This window comes from Xenia sp. Carnegie-2017, unplaced genomic scaffold, assembly GCF_021976095.1.
Source record: "Xenia sp. Carnegie-2017 unplaced genomic scaffold, XeniaSp_v1 HiC_scaffold_24, whole genome shotgun sequence".
Classification (NCBI taxonomy): Eukaryota; Metazoa; Cnidaria; class Anthozoa; order Malacalcyonacea; family Xeniidae; genus Xenia; species Xenia sp. Carnegie-2017.
The window spans coordinates 3,789,526-3,812,292 of NW_025813487.1; the positions used below are offsets into that span (position 1 = coordinate 3,789,526).

The 22,767-nt window shown below is 32.7% G+C and overlaps 3 protein-coding genes across 3 annotated transcripts in view; 2 read left to right on the plus strand and 1 right to left on the minus strand.

Moving 5' to 3' along the window:
• Positions 1-5,167: 5,167 nt before the first annotated feature.
• LOC124451971 (enoyl-[acyl-carrier-protein] reductase, mitochondrial-like) lies at positions 5,168-6,464 on the minus strand. The gene is made up of 4 exons (XM_047002568.1): positions 6,289-6,464; positions 5,658-5,755; positions 5,450-5,581; positions 5,168-5,367 (listed from the first exon to the last, which is right to left on the minus strand). Exons 1-4 carry the CDS (start codon positions 6,462-6,464, stop codon positions 5,168-5,170), a joined length of 606 nt encoding a protein of 201 aa, XP_046858524.1.
• A 4,428-nt stretch (positions 6,465-10,892) lies between these two features.
• On the plus strand, positions 10,893-11,335 carry LOC124451367 (TNF receptor-associated factor 1-like). The gene is made up of 2 exons (XM_047001989.1): positions 10,893-10,975; positions 11,050-11,335. The coding sequence occupies exons 1-2, from the start codon at positions 10,957-10,959 to the stop codon at positions 11,292-11,294; spliced, it is 264 nt and encodes an 87-aa protein (XP_046857945.1). The 5' UTR covers positions 10,893-10,956; the 3' UTR covers positions 11,295-11,335.
• A 6,994-nt stretch (positions 11,336-18,329) lies between these two features.
• The window catches only part of LOC124451359, a 13,266-nt gene continuing 8,828 nt past the window's right edge, over positions 18,330-22,767 (plus strand). The window contains exons 1-4 of the mRNA XM_047001973.1: positions 18,330-18,363; positions 19,592-19,682; positions 20,831-20,921; positions 22,212-22,302. The gene's annotated coding sequence lies outside the window, so the exon portion shown is untranslated. The remainder of the gene's footprint in view (positions 18,364-19,591; positions 19,683-20,830; positions 20,922-22,211; positions 22,303-22,767) is intronic.

The following is a 22,767-nucleotide window of genomic DNA, read 5'->3' on the forward strand; positions in this document are numbered from 1 at the left end:
AAGAGATGGCAACAAAAGCTGATGTAGCTGAAATTACACAAGTGATGGCAACAAAAGCTGATGTAGCAGGAGTAAAAGACATGTTGCAAGTCAAAACATGTTCAGATCTCAAGAAACTTGGAAAGTGCAATTTCAATGGAGTTATAAAAGAACATAACAAGAAATACCTTGAAGGCACTAGACAATGGTTATTTGAAAAACTCGACACTTGGTTTAACGATAGAAGTGAAGATGCTTCCAATGTCATGATTTTGATTGCCGGTCCAGGCGTTGGTAAAAGTGTGTTTGCTGCTGAGGTGTGTCTACGATATTCTGAAAAGAAGAAACTTGCTGCTTGTCATTTCTGCAGATATAATAGATCAGATTATAGAAATCCTCGAATTTTGATAGAATCACTGGCTAGTAGCATGTGTGATACAATGTCAAATTTTAAAAGTAAACTGAATGAAGAATTACAGAGAAACCATTCCAAAGAATCGATCACCGACGCATTCCGTGTTTTATTAAATGATCCATTGCATTCATTGGAAGATCATGAACCAATGCTTTTGGTTATTGATGCCTTAGATGAAAGTCAAGTTGAGGGCAAAAGTGAATTATTGGAATTGATTACTGATGAATTTGGCCGGCTGCCTAAATGGATTAAAATCTTCATCACCAGTCGTCCAGAACTTCCTGTTAAAATACAATTGAAAGACATGAATCCTGTAGAAATAGAAACTCAACCTCATGATAAAAAGAACAAATACGATCTGTGCAAGTATTTAGCACATGAGTTGAATGTTAATTTCATCATTGCTGACAGGTGGCACGAAGACAGTGATAACGGTGATGACAGTGATGACAGTGATGACGATTATAACGATTACAAGGCCTTTTGTTTATTAGTTAAAAAATGTGAGGGTTCGTTTCTGTACGCTTACCACGCACAAGAGAGTTTAAAAAAAAACAAAACTGAGCTAACTGTCGAGAATATTGAACAATTGTTTCCTACTGGGTTGAGTAAATTTTACACTGAACACTTCAAGAGATTAAATAAATTATTGAAAGAAATAATTTTATCAACACACAAAACCGTTATTTCCGATGAAAACTTTACGGAATGTCTTGAAATGTTGGTTTCTTATGAAAGTATTTTTCCTTTGTCTTTTCTTTTTCAATGTTTGGGTTTTTCTGATGACATGAAGTTTAAAGATCGTATTAAAATACATGAAGTGCTATCTCAATTTTTTCCAATTTACGATGATTATATGACCGTGTATCACAAGTCTCTCATTGATTGGCTAAAATCAGATGGTTATGAAGAGCATGAGTTTACAGTTGATCCAAAAAATGGTCATAAGTTGTTATGGCATGCTTGTGAGAAAGTGTTCAAACACATCAAGTCGATGAACATTTCTGAAGATCAGATGAACACTGCTATGATTAAATATGCTTTGAAGAATGGAATCTATCATATGATAGAATGTGGCGAAAATGTTGACTTTAGCTGGGCAGTAGATGTCAAAGTGGCTTATGCGAGGTTAATGGTGTTGGGAAAAATTGATATGTTTACCATTAGGTCTAAATTGTTTGAAATCATTAATGAACGACGTACTTTCTTGAAAAACGATGTTCTTGAAGAAGCACTAATTCAATTGCTTACGACACATGAATATGCGATGCAAAAGTATGATGGAAACTTTTTTTATTTACAAATTACTGCAAACAGAATCGATTGCAGTAACGAAAAAAGATTATTGGCAAGGGATTTATTGAAACAAGGAAAGCTTGTTTGGTTTGAGGATTTAGACTCAACATATTTAACAAACCATCATCATTCGACTGTCCCCTTGCGTGCTAACGTTACATCTCTTTGTGTGTCGTCCAATGAAGAACTTCTTGCTGTAGGATATGAAAATGGTCAAATATCTATTTTTGAATTTCCTGAATTTAAACAACGATGCACTCTAGGCGCTGCACTCGATGATTCAAAGTTGGAAAAGTTGGATAATGTAGAGAGATTTTTGTCCCTGTATGACAGCTATGACTATCGAACATTAATGAAAGTTCGTTTTGTACGTGGAAACATCTGTTGTTGCTCCTTTTCACCTACCGGAAATAGACTGATAACTAGTGATGGATCTACTGAAGTAAAGTTGTGGGACGTAAACAATGGACGTTTGTTATTATGTTTACAGTCAGATGATGTCGTTAATCGTTGCTCTTTCTCAGATTCTGGTTTGTTTATTACAGCAAGATATGATGGAATTTATCCTAAAGATGTGTTTACTGCATGGAATTCATTAACTTTGCAAAGAATTGATCGACGCTGCGTTGTTGATTACCAAGAACTACAATGCACCGATAAATATTCAGAGCTCTTTGTTGCAGAATTCGTCGAGACTTTGTACGTTTTTCAATTCCCAAAGGCAATCGATATTTTTTCAAGTAAAAAGAAATATTCACCACCTCCACATATAAAGACAACACACCATTATCGTGATTGTATTTTTTATCATACAAGCCAGAATGGAAAGCTTTCTGAAATCAGTCAGTTGACAAAATACAACGATCAAGGAGAAATCGTGTTTCATTTACCATATGTTTGGTATCCATGTGTTCATAAGACTCTTAACAAAGTCCATCCAATCTCGTTTATGGAATTTTACGTTGTGCCGTATTTTTCCAAGCTTAAAATTTTCAAGACTGATCATCTTTGGAGACCTTCATTTAACTTTGAGAATTTTGAAATTAAATGTTGTTGTTTTTCACCGGATGGATCTTTTTTTGCTGCCTTCGTTGTTGGTGACCACGTCAACATTCATATTTGGAGCATTGAACGTTGCACTATTATTCAAACTGTACCAATGCAACTGAAGGATGCATTAGGATGTTGGTGGTCAAATGGTTTACTGTGGATATGGGATGGTTCTGATCATTTTACGAAGATATCAACTTCGTCTGAAAATTTTGTAGATTCTACTCTAGCAAAGCATGTTAACATTGGATTTAAACCTAAGAAAATCTTAACATTTGGTGATGTCTTACTTTGTATTGACGAAGAAAAGTTTGTTCAAGTTGTTAGAATTACCAAGGGTGAGATACAATACAACAAAAGACTTTCCGTTGATAGTTCAAAATTTACAGCAGCAGCTGTATCCCCTGATAATTCTGTTATTTTAACTGTAAACAAAACAGAATACACATTATGGAAATGGAGAAATAACAACAATGAACTTTACTTGAAACCTTGGCATACTGCAGAAATACCCATAACAGCTGTCATTAAAAAATTTGATCAAGTAGAGGAAACTGTAGATGATCTAAAGTTCAACTGCTGTATAAGTGATAGTAAACAAGCAGTCATAGCATTTTGCATAGACACCGAAATTATGAACATTTATGTAATTAATGTTCACGAGAATGGTGATGTGAATGAGGTTTTGCATGATGTCAGTGAATTTTTACTCTCCGACTTAATCGTACACAAATCTTATTGCATTGGAAAGTCTCTTGGGTCATTGGTTGTTGTAGATTTAAAGAGTGGTGAAGTATGCGCTGAATTTGACCAAGAAGATTTTAAGCTTCATATAACTATGTATTCCAATACAGGAACTTTAGCTATGGTTGACAATTTATTTTGCATAATTCTATTTTTAAAACTTAATGTTCCTGAATAAATACATCAACTCAAACTTTAATAGTAAATTCAAAAAGCTGTTGAGAAAATTGCACATAGATGTTGATGGTCGTAAGGATGGTTGCTTGTTTCCACCTGCTATAGTTTTCTACAGAAGAAGTTTACTTATTCTACCAGGCAATCTTTAAGGAATTATCTATGTTTACCAAAAATAAATTTGGACCAATTTTGCAAAAGATGTTTTAAATTTATCGGTACTATTTCTTGGAATGTCTTACCTCCTGCTATTAAAGAATATAAAATATTATCTATGTTTTGCAATAATCTGAAACGATGTATAATTGCTTTTTATAACACAAATGACTTGTATTTAAAAAGAGCGCTTCTATACTAATTGATCATGAATATTTGTTTATTCCTTTCTAAGATTCTACTTGTAACCTTCATAAATGAATTGTCATTTAAACAGGGCATCCTTTAGAGTAGACTACTACTGTAAGATGCTCTGTCAGACTTATTAATATGTATTGTATCTCTGAAAAAATTTCATGTTGATGATTTACTTTTTAATAAAAATGTATGGTTAGATAATTTGGTTGTTTTTATTTAACAAATAGATAACATTTAACAGTTATCTATACAGTTATAGATACACGGGTATGAGGTCATTGTGATAAAAACTGAGTGGCCACGAGCCGCCGGGAAAATGAATGTTGGAAAACCGGTTTTTTTCTTTTCTTTTTGCTCAAATACGTCCATTGCTTCAACTGGACATTCTTAATATCTTTATTTGCCCATTCAGGGATATAGTCAGGTAAATATTCAAATAAATTCTCCGTTCGTTTGTCATTTAAAAACAAGAAATTTTCTGTGACCTCAATTCCGTGCATCTGTCCTCTTATAGAACATAGCTCTCGACCAATGAAATTGCTTAAATTCTTCCGGCTGTTATAAAATATTATAAATAAGGCGTTCACTACATAGAAATGAAAGAATGTCGGCAACTCATTGTGAGTCATTTGATAATATGGTGTTGTTGTAGATGAAGATTATTTTGATGAAATTATAGAGTGACTTTCTTTAGACATGCTTTCAAGAACTGTAAATACAACTTAATATCGTGGAAATAGGTTTTTATACTGTTGAAAATTCACATGTATAAAAACACCATTTGGGTTTTATGGTTACTAGTTGAAAAATGTGAGAGATCATTTTTGTACGTTTATTATGTACATATGACCTTTAAGACAGAAAATGTTATATACTGTCAACAGTTCCCGTATGTAAAAACATCATGACAATAACTGTGATGAAAATAAATAGAACTTTTACGATTTTGACATAAGTTCTTTTGAATTGTGGAATTAAATTTTTTTGAATAATAGTTTCTTGATTAAAATATTAAGGATTATTAATTCTCACTTTCCGTCTTCAATGGTTAAAATAAAATTCATCATCATGATGTTGGAGTTGATACAACTTAAATTGTACAGTTTCAATTTATGACGATTGTAAACGTCTCGTTGCATGGTTTGTGTAAAACAATTAAAAGCCATGCAGTTGGAGATATTGTGAAAGAGATTTCAGACATACACCTTCTTGCAATGGTTGAAAGTCTTTCAACATTTTGTAAGCTGTACAGGGATTTATGGACAACATGACTGCATCTTTCATAGAAAGACCATTCTTTACTGGAATTTTGACGCAATCATCCTCTTTCAATACCTTCATCTCCATCCAACTATCTTTGCAAATTTGTATCAAAAAGACAATAAAACTATTTGCTGAAAAAGTCTAATCGAGTTAACTCTAATGATTGGCTAATACCAAGTCCTGCATTTCCCATTAATACCCAGTCTCCAACACGGACAGACTTCACATCATCACCAACTGCCAACACTTCGCCGACACCCTCGTTACCACCAACTGCAGGGAGGGAAGGTTTAATGGGATACAATCCTAAATAGAAAGTGACGGACTAAGAATTTCAAGGGGGGGGAGGCATGCATATAATGGTATCAATGGCATTCCCCACCTTGAAGCACATTCAAATCAGCTGGATTGACAGGTGAAGCCAACAATTTTAGAAAAACACTTTCTCTGTTGAATTCTGGTAGAGGATTATCTTGTATACTAAAAAAAATCAAGTAGAAATCAGTGGCAGATCCAGATGAGGATTGCAGTATGTTCACAGACAGAGACAGCCTCTCCAAAACTTGGATAATTTATTGACAATCTCGTAAAAGCACTATTGCTAATGCACAGTTAATATACACGACGAGTTTTTTAAAATAGACATGTTTCGACATCTCATGATGCCATCTTCAGTATAAGTGAAATAATAAACAATACAAGGTTTATATAAAAGTAACGTAAGTTTACATAAATTACGACAATAATAAGGAAATAAGATAAATTAATGGGGAGCGTCCGAGCGTATTATAAACTAAATATTGTATTGAATTTAAAAACTTGAACATTGAGGTCAGGGTTAGTTTTGTTAATGTCGAGTGCTTCTTTGATATTGATAATAAAATTGACATGCATGTGTAGGAGCTAGCACTAAATCCTTGCATGAATTGCCATGTGTAAAATCGTCGGCTCTGACTACAGAACAACTCAACCATTTTCAAGGTAAAATTCACTGTTCACAGGAATACTTTAACCTGATAACCTTACTTGGGTCGCCATATTCTGAATAAACTAAAGCTTTAGAAGACCGAGGTATACTTTCAGACGTGATCGAAAATGTCATCGACAATTTTACAGCTTTGCTTAAAGTCAGAAACCTGAAGAGAACGCGTTGCTTCGCCCAGTCTGCAATGGTCGTAAGCAGCACCATTTTATATAATGGAATTCTGAAGGATGGGAAATAACGTCGTCCTGACAACAACCAAAACCTAATTTTAAATATTTACAATAAAAAGTCACTTCAAGATTAATTTTAAGCTATGAATTTTTGGATGGCTTCTAAAAGGGAACATAATGGAAGGTATTTCAAAGTACATCTTCATCGGTATTAATTTTAATTCGAGGCTCAAACAACAGTACAATTACTACAATACTAAATGATATCTATATAATTCTGAGTCTGAACTTCTTCATTACTATAATTTACAGCCGTCTATGAATTTATGATATAAGTTGCTTTCTCTAACATATTTCGTTTAATTTCATCGTTTTTCTTTCATAGATGCAAACGTCAAGCTGAACAAAGAGAACTTTTAAGTAAAAAACTTTCAACATCGATATCTTCTTTATAATTCACAGTTTTATAGATTACGCGCTCGAAATTTCCACTGGGTGATAATAAAGTAAATGGTTTGAACCCGGGAGTATTGTTACATGTTTGTAAATGTGGATCGTCCAGGTTGGTATAGTCCTGAGAATGACTGTTTTTGTTGTTGTTGACTCTGAAGATGACTACCGCTAAGGTTGTCGAAACGTCAGTCAACAACAACAAAAACAGTCCTTCTCAGGACTATACCAACCTGGACGATCCACATTTACAAACATGTAGGTGATAATATCATGAAAATAGAGAGCGAAAAATTAGTTATTTTGGGAAAATCATACTAATACTGGATTATTCATAAGGAAAAGGATAGTTATAGTTCTTCTTAACTCGCTGTTTTATGCAGGCATTTGTTGTTATTGAAGTCGTCATTAAAATGCAAGCGACTCTTGGGGCTTGCTTTTTAATGCATGTTTTGTTACTTTAATTGAATTTTTGTTTAATCTTAAAGTCGTATTTATTTGCAACTATAGAACTGCCTCTGAAGTAGATAATCAAATTTATGCTTTATAGTATAGTCAGAAACCTGAAAAATACAGTTTGCAAATGCTTTCATGTTAATGTACACCCTGCTGACCCAAGCATCCTCGCCATGCCTGGCCAAACATCGTAGTTCTGCCCATGTTTGTGAAATTCAATTTGATGTAAAATGGTGGGCAAGCAGAAGAATGCAAAATAATAAATTTCTGTGGACCATAAAATAATGCATAGCATGCGCGCGATACTGTAGAGAGAGATGCTCCTAGCGGAAATCGAATTTGGATAACAAAAATAAATTGTCAATGCCCAAAATAAAGCTTCAGGTAGAACAAAGAAATTCAAACAATGTGTTCTCTTAGCACAACCGACACTAGCGCACTTCAACTTTGCGTCCCTGATTTCAAAAGTTGACTTTGTACACGATGCACGCAGTACTATTCATTATTATGAAGATGTTTTGAGTAAAGCCAATTTACTGTTTGAAGATGTCTTGAATAAAGACGAAACGTCACATTAAATTCTATTTTTAAAACTCTCTATACTTTTTGGTTTATTTTCATGGCTCTATATAGAAGTATATGATAGAAGTTCAATATATCGTTGAAATTTCTTAGTGTGTGGTAAGGTGAGCACTGAGTACCCTTCAATCCCTCTACATCCATTGCTTGAATGTCGCAGGATGTGTGTTTTGCGCGGGAAATTTAAAAAGCTAAAATACAAGCATAAACAACAAGAGTCAGCAAATTATTTTTTTAAATAGTTTTAGAAAGATTATTGTATCAACGAAATAAAAAACATTTCCCTGTTCCTATTGAGTTATTGAAACACTTGTGTTCCTATTGATTTGTTGAAAGGCTTGTGTTCCTTTTGAGTTATTGAAACACTTGTGTTCCTATTGAGTTATTGAAACACTTTTGTTCCTATTGAGTTATTGAAACACTTGTGTTCCATTAAGTTATTGAAACACTTGTGTTCCCATTAAGTTATTGAAACACTTGTGTTCCTATTGAGTTATTGAAACACTTGTGTTCCCATTGAGTTATTGAAACACTTTTGTTCCTATTGAGTTACTGAAACACTTGTGTTTCCATTCAGTTATTGAAACACTTGTGTTCCCATTGAGTTATTGAAACACTTGTGTTCCCATTAAGTTATTGAAACATTGCGTGGCAAACACGAGTTCCTGAGTGTTTTTATGACTTTATTAAAACACGGAAAATGGTTTCTGATTTTTAAATATTCAACTTAATCTTAAATGAAGTTATCGTCTATCATTAAAACAATGTTATGTAGCATTATATGAATGTTACGTGCTTGAAAAGTCAAATTTACAGCTCTCAAGTATAAGTTGTTGTGTAGTTGCACAACACATTGTGCTAGCCTTAGTCGGGCAGCCTCTGTTTATATATTTGTTTATTTCCTGTTCTGTTAAACTAAGCGTTAATTCTCGCGCGTTCACGTTCAGTGCATTAAAGAAGACGAACAATTTAATGGTGAAGCATTGACTGAATTTCTATAACTTTGACTGAATTTAAAGTAAAAATGAACCAACCGCTCGGATTCTCAAAGCATTTACAAATAGAAACAATCGAACATGGCCACGGAAGCGTTGTTGTATACGGTGATATTGCAATTGTACAAGAGTTAAGAAGGAATCTTGAATTTCTAATGGAAGGAAAACCTAATGTTACCATTTCTTCTGCTAAGAGTAATAACTCGATGGCGTTGACGATAACTTCCTCAGATTACACATGTGAGTCTCAAAAACTTTATCAACTCATGAAGATGGATATTGTTCAAGTCTTAGAAAAGTGTGGATTTCAAATGACGAGCATTTGTTATGACCCATCAAGTCAAACCGAAAAGATTATAATGATGAAACCAGCATGGCACTCACCTCAGCTTAGATAGAAGAGATGATAGAAACTAGGGAGAAACTGAACGTCAATAATTTCTTTATTAATTTTCCATGTCCTTAGAATAGAAAAATTCGCAATTGTCATCAATAAAAATTGTCATGTAAAACTTCACTTGTTTTCGTCATTCCATATCATTCAATGTTCCATACGCGATTGCTTTGAAAATACGGATATTTTTTCGTCCTTTTTGAAAAAAATTTGCATCCCCACGAAGAGTGTTTGAATCGTTTTCACCTTTTCACACGTATACACAAAGACGGAGAAAATTTGTTTTTTCTAAGCACAGAACATGCGTAATGCTTGTAATAAGAAATCGTCAAGCTTTGGGAGGATAATATAATATAAAATATCTTTGCAGCGTGAAAAACCTAAGATTGTTGAAACTAGAAATCTAAACAATTACAACATTGATCATTTCAACAACCATATTTTTTACTTATTGAGAGACTCTACTTGGAATCATCGTGATCCTGATATTCTATGGGCACAATTTAAAGACATTTTTAATCACGTATCAGACATTTATGCTCCAATAAAAACTAGGAAAGTCAGAAGCACTTATTTTCCTTGGCTAACAACTCAGATTAGATGTGAGATGAACAAGCGTGATTACTTGAAAAAGTGAGCCGTTAAAACAAACTCAGAAAATGTTTACCGAGCTTATCAAGCTAAACGTAACGAAGTTAATAAGTTGGTTAAGTCTACAAAATCCCGATATTGTAGGGAAAATATTAAAATGAACAAAAATAATCTAAAAGAAATGTGGAAAAATATAAATCAAATCATTAGTGGAAATGGTCGATGTTCCAAAACTACCACAATTACAACAATCAAGGATGAAATGTGCAATAATATTTATGATGAAAAATCAATAGCTAGTCAATTGAATAAATATTACGTAGAAATCGGCCCTAAATTATCAAGTAAACTTCCAGAAAGTCCTAAAGACTTCTCTGATTACTTAAATCCGTTAGATTGTGAATTTCAATTTCTTACAATTTCTGATGAAACAGTTTACCAAAAAATATCAAAACTTAAAAGCGATAAAAGTGCTGGATTATACAAAATATATTCCAAATTTTTGAAAGATTCTGCTATTGTCATCACTCCATACCTGACCCACATATTTAATGTATTATTAGATGAAGTAAAATATCCTAACGACTGGAAACAAGCTAGAGTTTCTCCAATATTTAAATCCGGAAATAGAGAGGAGTGTAAAAATTATAGACTCATTAGCATTCTATCTACTGTTTCCAAAATTTTTGAAAAAATTATTTTTGACCAATTAAATCATTACCTTTCTTAAAACAAGATTTTATCGAACTATCTGTCGGGCTTAAGGAAAGGATATTCTACTTGTTCCTCCTTGTTGAGAACAACAAATGAATGGTTATTTAACATGGACAAGGGGTTAATAAATGGGGTATTTTTCTTGGATTTACAGAAGGCTTTTATACCGTAGATCATAGTATCTTGATAAAAAAAACTAGAACTTTATGGCATAAAAAATAATGCGCTTAGCTGGTTCATCTCATATCTAAGTAACAGAAAACAAGTATACAAGCAGAGTAAAGCTTACAATTAGTTGTTTGTGAGATTCGATACTTTTTAGTTTTTTTGATCATGTACGAAAATAAATGACGATAGAAGGGAAAGGTATGCCTTGGGATTTATTAAGACTTATATCAAATTATTATAAAAATTTATATTGTGTATGATATTATTCCTAGGTGATTACGATGCTCTACAAACATGGCCATTTCAAAAGAAGATCACAATGGTGTTAATGGCTCAAGGAAATGGTGATCACATGATTGATGCTTTTCATTCAGATCCTCGAAGTTCCTTATTTCAGCGACCAGAGTCTGATTTGAATGCATTTGGATTGCCAGTTCTAATTTCGTCGATAGACAGTTTAAGCAATCTTCCATTCATTAAAGAGAATACAATGTTTATTAAGTTAATAGTTGAATGAACAAAAAATATAAATACACTCGCTCCTGCTTCTCTACCTTAGACATTGAAAATATCTCAATTCTTTATCAATCTTAAATTAGCTTTATACTTAGGCAAACGCAACCCGACCTAAACATGTTACAAACAACTCTTCTAGCTCTTTCACGTAATTTTCTGTTGTCTGTACAAAACGCTATTTGTTGTAAAGCACTCAATAGTGTTTATATAAGTTTTTTCTTGTTTCCTTCTGGTCAGCATATCCACAGTAAAGGAATATACAACAGTAGGGCCACTTCGCTGTGCAATTGGCTGCTGTATATTTTATTAGTTTACTGGCTGCCCTTTGCCATATCGTCAGTCCTATTGGTCACAAAATGCAATTTACTGGCTGCCAATATGGTAATCACATGCGTAATAAGATATGCGTGGCACAAAAAAACTCAATGGAGTGGCCCTGCTCTACGTTCTCTATACGGTGGCATTGTCATGAAGTATATCCCCATGTTTACTTTGTAACACGGGCTCAAATGTACGTTTGGTCATATCATATCTACAGTTTTGTACTTTTGTCATTTTGTTTCATTAGAATCGAATTTTTCTACATTTGAAGCGTTTTCTTTCTCAAATTATTTCATAGCACAAACAATATTTACAAAGAATCACCTTACGTGTGTTGTGTTTCCTTATTTTATATGACAACAATGCTATTGTCATTCTTCAGGTCATTTAGAACGTTGATTTCGTCTTTTGAAAATAAAAAACTAGGACGGCTGTAGCTGCGAATACCAGATAGTGCGATGTCTTTCATTCGAGTTTTTACGAATTTTTAGTGAAAACCAGAGTGTTCATAGATGCTTTCATTATGAGTTACGGCGAAGAACTTTTCAAAGGGTGCGAGAAAATTACAGTGGCTTAACTTAGTAGGTGGAATGGCAAAATTTAAACACTTAGAAAGGATTCCTTTTTCTTTGTTGGTGATTAACCTGTTCGAGAATTGAAGACCACTTTGTCAGGGTTGATTTGAATGTTATTGTCGTTCTTAGCGCAAAGGTGAAAAGGCTTTCGATTTTTATGTGTTGGTGTTGGTTTAATTTCTTCGAGTTCTCACGATCTGAAACATTCTTGAAATGTATAAAGTCTAGTGTAGATACGGATGAAGCCAGATGAGAATGGGTCGTTGTCACTTGTGCAGATAACACGCGTATCCTGGAGTGTTTGTCGTTTATTTCTTCAAGGAGCAGTTTGCTTTGACATTGATGATAAGCGCTAGAACTACGCAGACGGCGATTTGCAACCTTGAACCACAAGAAACGTGGTATTGCTGAACGTGGTATTGTTTATGACTATGTTTAAAATTATTTGTTGAACTCTAATATTTATATTGAGAATCCGCTTTCCGCCTGGCACTTCATTGGCAACAATATTGATAAATCGATATGACAATAAAACGCGTAAAGAATTCAGAAAGTATCAAAAGCAAAATTGAGCTTAAAATTCCTTACAACATGTAAAATGCGTAAATGGCGGATCTGACGTAAGGACATAAAAAATCTGGGACACATCGCACCCTGATTTGCTTAACTGTTCTCTTCCTATTTTGAGCTTTAACGTAAGTCAGGTCCGTTTAATTTTGTAGAAATGAAATGTAAGTACTGTGTATTTACTGGCGAAGTAAGAAATTTATGGCAGAAATCAAAAGGTCTGGTTATAATCTTTGTAATGTGAATGGTTTTACCATTTGCCACTAAAAGGTTTAACCTATAGTGGCAAATTTGTTCAAAAAGGATGGTCCCTGATATCTGAACTGTATTGGTTAAATATGGAGGTTACACCATAAATGGAATGATATAAAGTTATTAAAAGAACATTGTACAACATCATACGTATGTATGAACATTATATTGGATGATGAAAACTGACTACCTTCTATAATGACTATATTCTATAAAAATGAAAACAGGGAAGTGCAAAAGAGAATGAAAAAACATGATCCAGGTTTTATAGAACTTAAATGAGTTCATAAGTGTTAAATTTTGATTGCATTAATATGAGGTTATTATGAAGGATCACTGTGGTCAATTTTTACAATTTGAATACAAACAAAAGAAATCATCTTTAAACTAGGATTTTGTGACCAAATCTTTCAATCTGTAATTCTCAATATAACGCGACCACGTTTTGACCACGTTCAATGCGTTTAAATAAAAAATCGTTAGAATCTTACGATTTCTTTTGCGTTTTAATATCGTTATGCAAAAGTAACAATGCATGATGTTGTAGAGAAGGTTAGGATTCATAAGACATTAATGAATTGAAAAACTAGACTTTAATTTTGAGGAAATCTTCATTGAATCTTGCAGTCATGTCTTGATAAGTTTAGGTTCTGAGACTGGTTTAAAGGCGTTCTGATTGACGCCACCAACATCTCCTAGCTCAAAATTATAATATTAGCGTTATTTAATGTGCTAAATAATTTAATTAATAAACAATTGACGTAATATCGCTGAAAAATGGTCAATTGTTACTAGCATTTCATATATATTAATGTAGGGAGAGCATAGTTCTTTTGTTTGGCAACAATACGTTTTGTTTTTAAAAATTAGATTTGATAGATATCCGGTAATTTGTTCAAGTACAAACAATGAATTTTAACCTTATAGAGGCCGTTGTTGCTCACAGGCAACAATCACCAAACGAGATGTGTAAGAACTTTTGAAAAGGCACGGCTCCCAGAGGGTTAAACAATCATGTGGAACAAATACATATAATGACATGCTTAACACTATTTATAAAGACATCATCCACTTCAAGCCACTTATAAGCCACGAGGCGTCATGGAAAGTAAATGTTGGTCATATGAGGTGGAACAAGACTTTACAAATAGATGACAAGTATAAAGATTGGTGATTGTGCCAAGCAAAATAAGGTTGTTGCCTTCAACTTTCCTCGAAGTCTAGTTACCGAAACACGTCTCAATTGATTACAGACGTACTTAAACGTGTTGATAAAAAATCAAGACCGCCAATATCTGAATGCTCCTGAACAAGGAAATACCACACATATTTAAACATTTGAAAGCCACGATGTACAGATATATACTATCAGTATTACATCCTAAGTGTTGATAGCAGCAGCAAAAAGAAATTTGAAAGAGGAAAACCGTTATGACATATGATACACACGAAGTTACCTGTTTCAAAATCAAGTATGAAAATAGATCCTACGGCTGGAAACTACAAATGTAAGTGACTAAACTGACGATAAATGATATTTTGTATTTGAAACTCTCAATGCATAGAAATGCAGTTTTCATAGATTAAGGTGTAGATTTGCAATGAACGAGAGCCGTAATTGTTTTTTGCTCATTTTTCTACGATTCTCTACTATATTTTTATTAGTAGAACCTCGGGGGAAACAGAACGCCCTTAAATTCTCTCCTAAACTTAACTTAGCAACATACGATTGATGTTTCAATGAATATTTGGACAAGATTAAAGTCCAGTGTATAAATTCATTATCGTCTCATGAATCTTAACCTACAACATATTGCATCTTTGCTTTGCATAACGACATTAAAACGCCAAAAAAATTGTAGATTCTAATAAATTTTTTGTTCAAATACATAGAAGGATTACTTATTGTCTTACTGAAAAGTGAAAAGCTCCTAAGGAGCCAATCACAAAAAAAAATTTTAGTCATGACGTAAATTAAGCAAATGTTAACAACAAGAACTTAGTCACTTAAACGTTGTAGAAAGAAAGGTGAATTTTGTCTTTTTACTGACGGATTACTGAAGTATGAGTTGCATGGAATAATCAACTAGTCTTAAGTGTAGGACTCGTAATATGAAAGCTTTCAGTGTAAAATGCTTTGATAACGATGTAAAGCCTTTGATCGTTTGAAACTTAATACATCTTTCAAACTTAACCAACTAAAGCTATTTGTGCAATGTGAATGTTCTACCATTTGGATAGTCAAAAAGAAAACATATAACAATTTGCTCATTCTCAATATATCTGATTAAGAATTTAAAAACGCAAAGTAACGTCATATGAAGAGTTCTTCATCACGAAATGTCGTACAGGTGTTTCATATTTTCTTATATTGTAGATCCCACATGGATGGAGTTGTGAAAGTCCCTTTACCACCTGTGTCATTCACTTCAATTACTCTTACTAGTTTGTCATTACTCATGTGTCATGGTGATTCATGGCCAAGAATGTTCATTTGTAGTTTGGATTTTATGTGGATGTCGGTTGTTTGTTCATATAATGATGATGGGCCCCATTGTTATATGAACCCACCTAAAGGTGGTCAACTGACATTCATAGGAGATCAAATCTGCACTAAGCATTCTTTGAGTAATGATATTACTTGGGTATTGAAGTGATCCCTTTTCCTTCACTTGAAGTTACCATAAGAGTGCATTGTAAACAGTAATCTATCGAAATGGGGATTCATAATACCAGTAGCCTCTCTATTGGTTACGTTGATAACTTTGTGTATGGAATGGTACAAACATATTGAATGGACATTGGCTAACGGCATTTGTACATGTGAACATTAATATTGAAATGATTGGACCATAATCTATGAAGATGGAAAACAAGCGAGTGGAAAAACATGATCCATGCCTTGTGGTTTGTAAGTTGAGTAGATGAGCTTTAAAATTAACTTATAGCTATGAGTAACTGCATGAGCTATTCAAAAAGGATCCCGATGGTCTATTTTTATAATTTGAACCATAATCATGAAAAACACCCATATTAGCTAAAAAAATGTCAATAAAAGATGTCAATTGCTGTGAGAAAATAGCTGGCTTTCACTCGTTACTTTTTACTAATTTTATTAAACGTTTAAAAACAAAATTGCAATACTGCAAGTAGGGTTCATTGAATTTTTAAGATAAAATGTTACGATATACACGTTACGATACACACGTAAAAACTGCGCTGTGAAAAAAGTGTAAGAGACCTATTGAGGCGCCTGGATCCGACGGAGCAAGACAATGCATGAAAATCAGGTATTAAAGTTTTTTTCTTTTCAAAATATATAATTTCTGTTCTTATTCATACATTATGCTGACATTTATAATGTGTTTTTTATAGAGTAGCTATATCTGTAGAGGTAATAACTAGACACTGAAAGAACGATCAAGTTGGACAGAAGCACGAAGAAATAAGCGTCCTTATTGAAAGATTCTCACTTGCGACTTTCGTTATGCATGCTATTATTCAGTATAACGCATTTTTAAATTCAACCGTTAAAAATTTCCGCAAAACTAAATTTTTACAATTGTCAAATTTTCGGACAAAACACACGAGTGAAAGCCAGCTATTAATGAAGGTCTTAATGAAGCAACATGGAAATTTTGATAGAATGAAATCTAGTAGACATCAAAAATAATTTGCATGCAAGTCACGACGTCACTTTGGTCATTTCATTTTTCATTGTTATTGGTAGGTGAATGATCAGGTCGAACGTACTGAATGAATTTTTCATATGATTTATGTATGAGCTGCTATTAATTTTTTATTTTTCGTCTGTTCATTAAAATTTTTGTTAACACTCTGCACTCTTTCATTTTTTGTTCCCTACTAAAGTTTCTTTTGTTCAAACACAAAATATTTGTGGTGTCAATAAATAGGATAGTCAGCCGACTTTTTTGTCGCCGCTTTTTTTGTCCCTTTACAAATTTAAGATACGAACGACGTAGCTACGATCTGAATATGCTGCATGTTAAAGTAGATCATCGGGATCATTGAAAACAACAAAAATATAAAACATCTTAAAACAACAAAAATTTTACTAAATTTTTCTAAATTTTTATGTTTTTATTTATTGGAGGGTTTTTTACCGGATCCACCGGTTTTCCCTCCCATTTCGTTTTGTTTTGGAAAAAAAACAGTGTCCACATTTGGGGCCAAGCGAAGTGATTTGTCATAACAGCATTTATTGCAACTATTATGAATATTCACACTTATTTTTTATTTCTCGGCCTTTGGGTATATTTCCCAAAACACTGCGTTTAATATATATAATGGCAATCATTTTGGAAAAAAAAATGCACTCAAGTTTTCTACTCAGTCAAATCTTCTAAGACAAATTTTTTTAATCTTCGGCATCAACCGACTCAACGAGAAAAGGAAAATAATTCTATACAGTATGGAAGTGTGATTTGGGTACATAATGAAAATTGCATGATTCTTTCATTTCACAAAGGAGTCCTTTTTGCTTAAAATATTGCTTTAAACATAAGCAATGTGACAAATTTTTACATTCATCACGGTAATATTATTGTACCAAAGGTATTAGCTCACACCATTGGACAATTTTCTCCCCTACCATGAAGTGAGATGTTTTATGCCTATACCAAATACATTCCCAATGATATAGAGAAAAATGATAACACCAAATACACAGAGATTATTCTTGATATTAGATAGTTTGAGATTGAGATTTTTAAACTACAATGGGCTTCTCAACGTCACTGCACATCTGAGACTAGCATTATGTTAATGAATATTTTCATGACATCCTTTACTGTTGTATCGACAGTGTTCTTTCTCATAGCTTAGTAATTATACTTGCGTGCAGTTGATGTTTGAAATGTATTCCTAAGTTACAATGGTTTATTTAATAACAAAGGTTTTTTATAATATGAAGTGACTTGTGCAATGATATGCATGTATGGAATTTTTGATAAATAACGTAAAAAAAATCCGTTTACAGCTTCCGAAATCGTTTCATAATCATTGACATTTAAATCTTGCCTTAGATAAGTGATTATCAATTCATGAGTTAAAACTTTATAAGATTTAGCAGTAGTCCTTTGGAATTTGATAATGTCAATGTTATTATGTACTCTGCATGAGGTTCATATTTATGTATTTTTATTTCTATAACAATTGTTTTTAGTCAGTGATGTATACTTAATTATATAACTAGAATGTTCTACATAGACGTCATTAATGTGTTTTAATACTGTTTGTTGAAGGAGATTCTGACTCACTCTTCATCTTCAATAGCTATTTAAAAAAGTTTATGTTACAAAACTTACATGAATAAAAGATTGATGTAACAATAAGGTATGAATTATGATCACCATTCTTAAATTGATATGTATATGGTCGCGTTCTTTATATTAAATCTCTCATCTTTGTAAGGTATGCGACATGTAAATAACTAAAGCAAGCATAATTTTGTCTTCACGGACGTCATATATGAAGTCTTATTTCTAAAACAAAGGTAATTTGTCAAAAGTAAAGCGACTTTCTGAAACTATATTACTAAATTTACATAACAAATTTGCTACTAAAGCATCTCGATAATGTATGACTTAACATTCAAGAGAAATCATATTTAAGTTGATACACCAACATTCTAGTTATTGACATTAAGCTGCAGGGTAAAGGCAGTAAAACCTGTTCAAAAATATGTGGGGGATGCAGAAGGACATGAGAATATTTTCTACATGTAGGACGCTGAATTTTTCTTTATAAAACTGTACTTGTCTATGGAAAAAATGGGAATCTGTGAAAATTTATGTAGGGAGGAAAGCATGTCCAATCATGCATCTTCTCCCTTTTTCGCCGACGCCACTTTTGACTAATCTCTGTGTCGCTAGCAAAATGTTGATAGTTGTATACAACAAACTATTTCTTTTAAAAGCAAGAAAATTTGAAAAATAAGCAAATGTTAAACACGGGAAGAATGTATTTACACAGAGAAAAAACGCAACCGAATCTATTTTTGTGAATTGTCGATTCATGCAACACAGTGAGCTTTTAAAATTATAATTTAATTTTGTTTATCTAGCAGTCTTAAGGTTTACTTTTATTTCATTCTTTACTAATGTATCTACAGTGTCTTTATTGATCATAAGTAATTATAATTGCGTGCAGTTGATGTTTGCCATGTATTTATAATTTACAATGGTTTATTCAATAACAAAGGTTTTTTTATGACAAGAACTGATTTATTCAAAAATATACATGTATGGAATTTTTCATTAATAAAGGGAAAAATCCATTCACAGTGTCGAAAATTGTGTCTTAATCATTAGAATTCAAATCTTTCTTTGATAAGGGATTCTCTATTCCTGAAATAAAACTTGTGAAACTTTATAAGATTTAGCAGTATAGTCCATTGGAATTTGACTAATCTTAATGTTATTATGTACTCTGCATGAGATTCTTATTTATGTATTTTTATTTCGATAACAATTGTTTTTTTTGTCAATGATGTATACTTAGTTATATAACTAGAATGTTCCACATAGAAGTCATTAATGTGTTTTAATACTGTTTGTTGAAGAAGATCCTGACTCACTCTTCATCTTCGTTCGTGATTCAAATGTGTTTTTGTAACAAAACTCACAAGGATAAAAGACTGATGTTACAATAAGGTATGAACTTTCATCACCATTTTCAATCTGATATGTACGTGGTCGCGTTGTTTATATTAAATCTCTCATCCGTTTGTTAAGTATATGACATGTAAAGAATTAAAGCAAAGATAATTTTGTTCACATGGTCGTCTTACTTCTAAAACGGAAGTAATTTTACAAAAATTAAGTGATATTTTAGAATTAAACTACAGACATAACAAATTAGCTAAGCAGCATCTCGATAAAGTATGACTAAACATGCATGAGAAATCATATCTAAATTTATATACCAACTTTCTAAATATTGGCAATAAAGTGCATGGTAAGGAAAGCAAAACCTGTTTAAAGGTATGGGAGAGGTGAAGTAGCATACTCGTCTATGAAAAAATGGGAATCTGTGAATATTTATGTTGGGAGGGCCACGTGTCCAATCATGCATCACCTCCCTTCTTGCCGACGCCACTTTTGACTAATCGCTGTGTGTCTAGCAAAATGTTGATAGTTTTATACAACAAACCATTTCTTTTAAAAGTAAGAAAATTTCAAAAATAAGCAAATGTTAAACACAGGAAGAATGTATTTACACAGAGAAAGACGCAACCGAATCTATTTTTGTAAATTGTTGATTCATGCAACACAGTGAGCTTTTAAAACTATAATTTGATCTTGTTTATCTAGTAGTCTTGAGGTTTACTTTTATTGCATCCTTTACTGTTGTATCTACAGTGTCTTTATTTATAAGTAATTATAATTGCGTGCAGTTGATGTTTGCCGTGTATTCATAGTTTACAATGGTTTATTCAATAACAAAGGTTTGTTATAAGAACTGATTTATGCAAAAATATAAATGTATGGAATTTTTTATTAATTAAGGGAAAAATCCGTTCACAGTTTCGAAAATCGTGTCTTAGTCATTGGCATTCAAATCCTGTCTTAGATAGGCGATTCTCTATTTTTTAGTTAAAACTTGTGAAACTTTTTAAGATATAGCAGCAGTCCTTTGGAATTTGACTAATCTCAATGTTATTATGTACTCTGCATGAGGCTCTTATTTATGTATTTATATTTCTATAACAACTGTTTTTAGTCAGTGATGTATACTTAGTTATATAAATAGAATGATCTACATAGATGTCATTAATGTGTTTTAATACTGTTTGTTGAAGGAGATCCTGACTCACTCTTCATCTTCGTTCGTTATTCAAATGTGTTTATGTGACAAAACTCACAAAGATAAAAGATTGATATTACGATAAGGTATGAATTATCATCACCATTTTTAAACTGATATGTATGTGGTGCATTCTTCATATTATATCTCTCATCTTTGTAAGGTATGTGACATGTAAAGAAATAAAGCAAGCATAATTTTGTCTGCACATTTGTCATAAATGAAGTCTTATTTCTAAAACGAAGGCTATTTATCGAAAGTAAAAGGAGATTCTGAATCTATGGTGCCGGTGCAGTGCTCTGAATCTATGATGCCGGTGCAGTGTGTGACTTCATAATTCTGAATCTATGTTGCTAACTTTGCATAACAAATATGCTACTAAAGCATCTCGATAATGTATGACTAAACATTCAAGAGAAATCATATTTAAATTGATTCACCAACTTTCTAACTATTGACAATAAGCTGCATTGTAAAGGACAGTAAAACCTGTTCAAAACTATGGTGTAGGCAGAATAACATGAGAACATTTTCTACATGTAGAACGCTGAATTTTTCTTTATAAACTATATTTGTCTATGGAAAAAGGTGGATCTGTAAAAATTTATGTAGAGAGGGGCACATGTCCAAACATGCGTCACCTCCGTTCATTGCTGACGCCACCTTTGACTAATCGCTGTGTGTCTAGCAAAATGTTGTTAATTGTATACAACAAACCATCTTTTTTGAAAGTGAGAAAATTAGCAAGATACGCAAAAATGAGACGCAGGAAGAATGTATATATACATAGGTAGAACGCAACCGAATCTATTTTTGTGAAATGTTGATTCATGCAGCACAGTGTGCTTTTAAAATTATACTTTTAATAATGTTAGTTTAACAGTTTTAAGGTTTACTTTCATGGCATCCTTTACTGTTGTATCTACAGTGTTTTTATTGAACATATAAATAATTACAATTTCTTGCAGTTGATGTTTGAAATGTGTTCATAATTTACAATGGTTTATTCAATAACAAAGGTTTTTTATAATAAGAACTGATTTATGCAAGAATATACATGTATGGAAGTTTTTATTAATTAAGGGAAAAATCCGTTCACAGTTTCGAAAGTCGTGTCTTAGTCATTAGCATTAAAATCCTGTCTTAGATAGGCGATTCTCTATTCCTGAGTTAAAACTTGTGGAACTTTATAAGATTTAGCAGCAGTCCTTTGGAATTTGACTAATCTCAATGTTATTATGTACTCTGCATGAGTTTCTTAGTTATGTATCTTTATTTCTATAACAATTGTTTTTAGTCAGTGATGTATACTTAGTTATATAAGTAGAATGTTTTACATAGGCGTCGTTAATGTGTTTTAATAATGTTTGTTGAAGGAGATCCTGACTCACTCTTCATCTTCGTTCGTTATTTAAATGTGTTAATGTGACAAAACTCACAAAGATTAAAGATTGATGTTACAATAAGGTATGAATTATCATCACCATTTTTAAACTGATATGTATGTGGTCGCGTTGTTTATATTAAATCTCTCATCCCTTGATTGAGTATGTGACATTAAAAGAACTAAAACAAGCACAATTTTGTTCACATGGTCGTCTTACTTCTAAAACGGAAGTAATTTAGAAAAATTAAGCGATAGTTTGGAATTTCACTACAGACATAACAAATAAGCTAAAGCGGCATCTCAATAAAGTATGACAAAACTTGCATGAGAAATCATATCTAAATTTATATACCAACTTTCTACCTATTGACAATAATTTGCATGGTAAAGGAAAGCAAAACCTGTTCAAAAGTATGTGGAGAAAGAATAGTATGATTGTATTTTCTACATGTAGGACGCTGAATTTTCTTTACATTTCTTTGCATCCATCTCTAGTGGATACAGTTTCTGAAGAGGCCTGCTTATGTGCAGTGGCCTTACCTTGC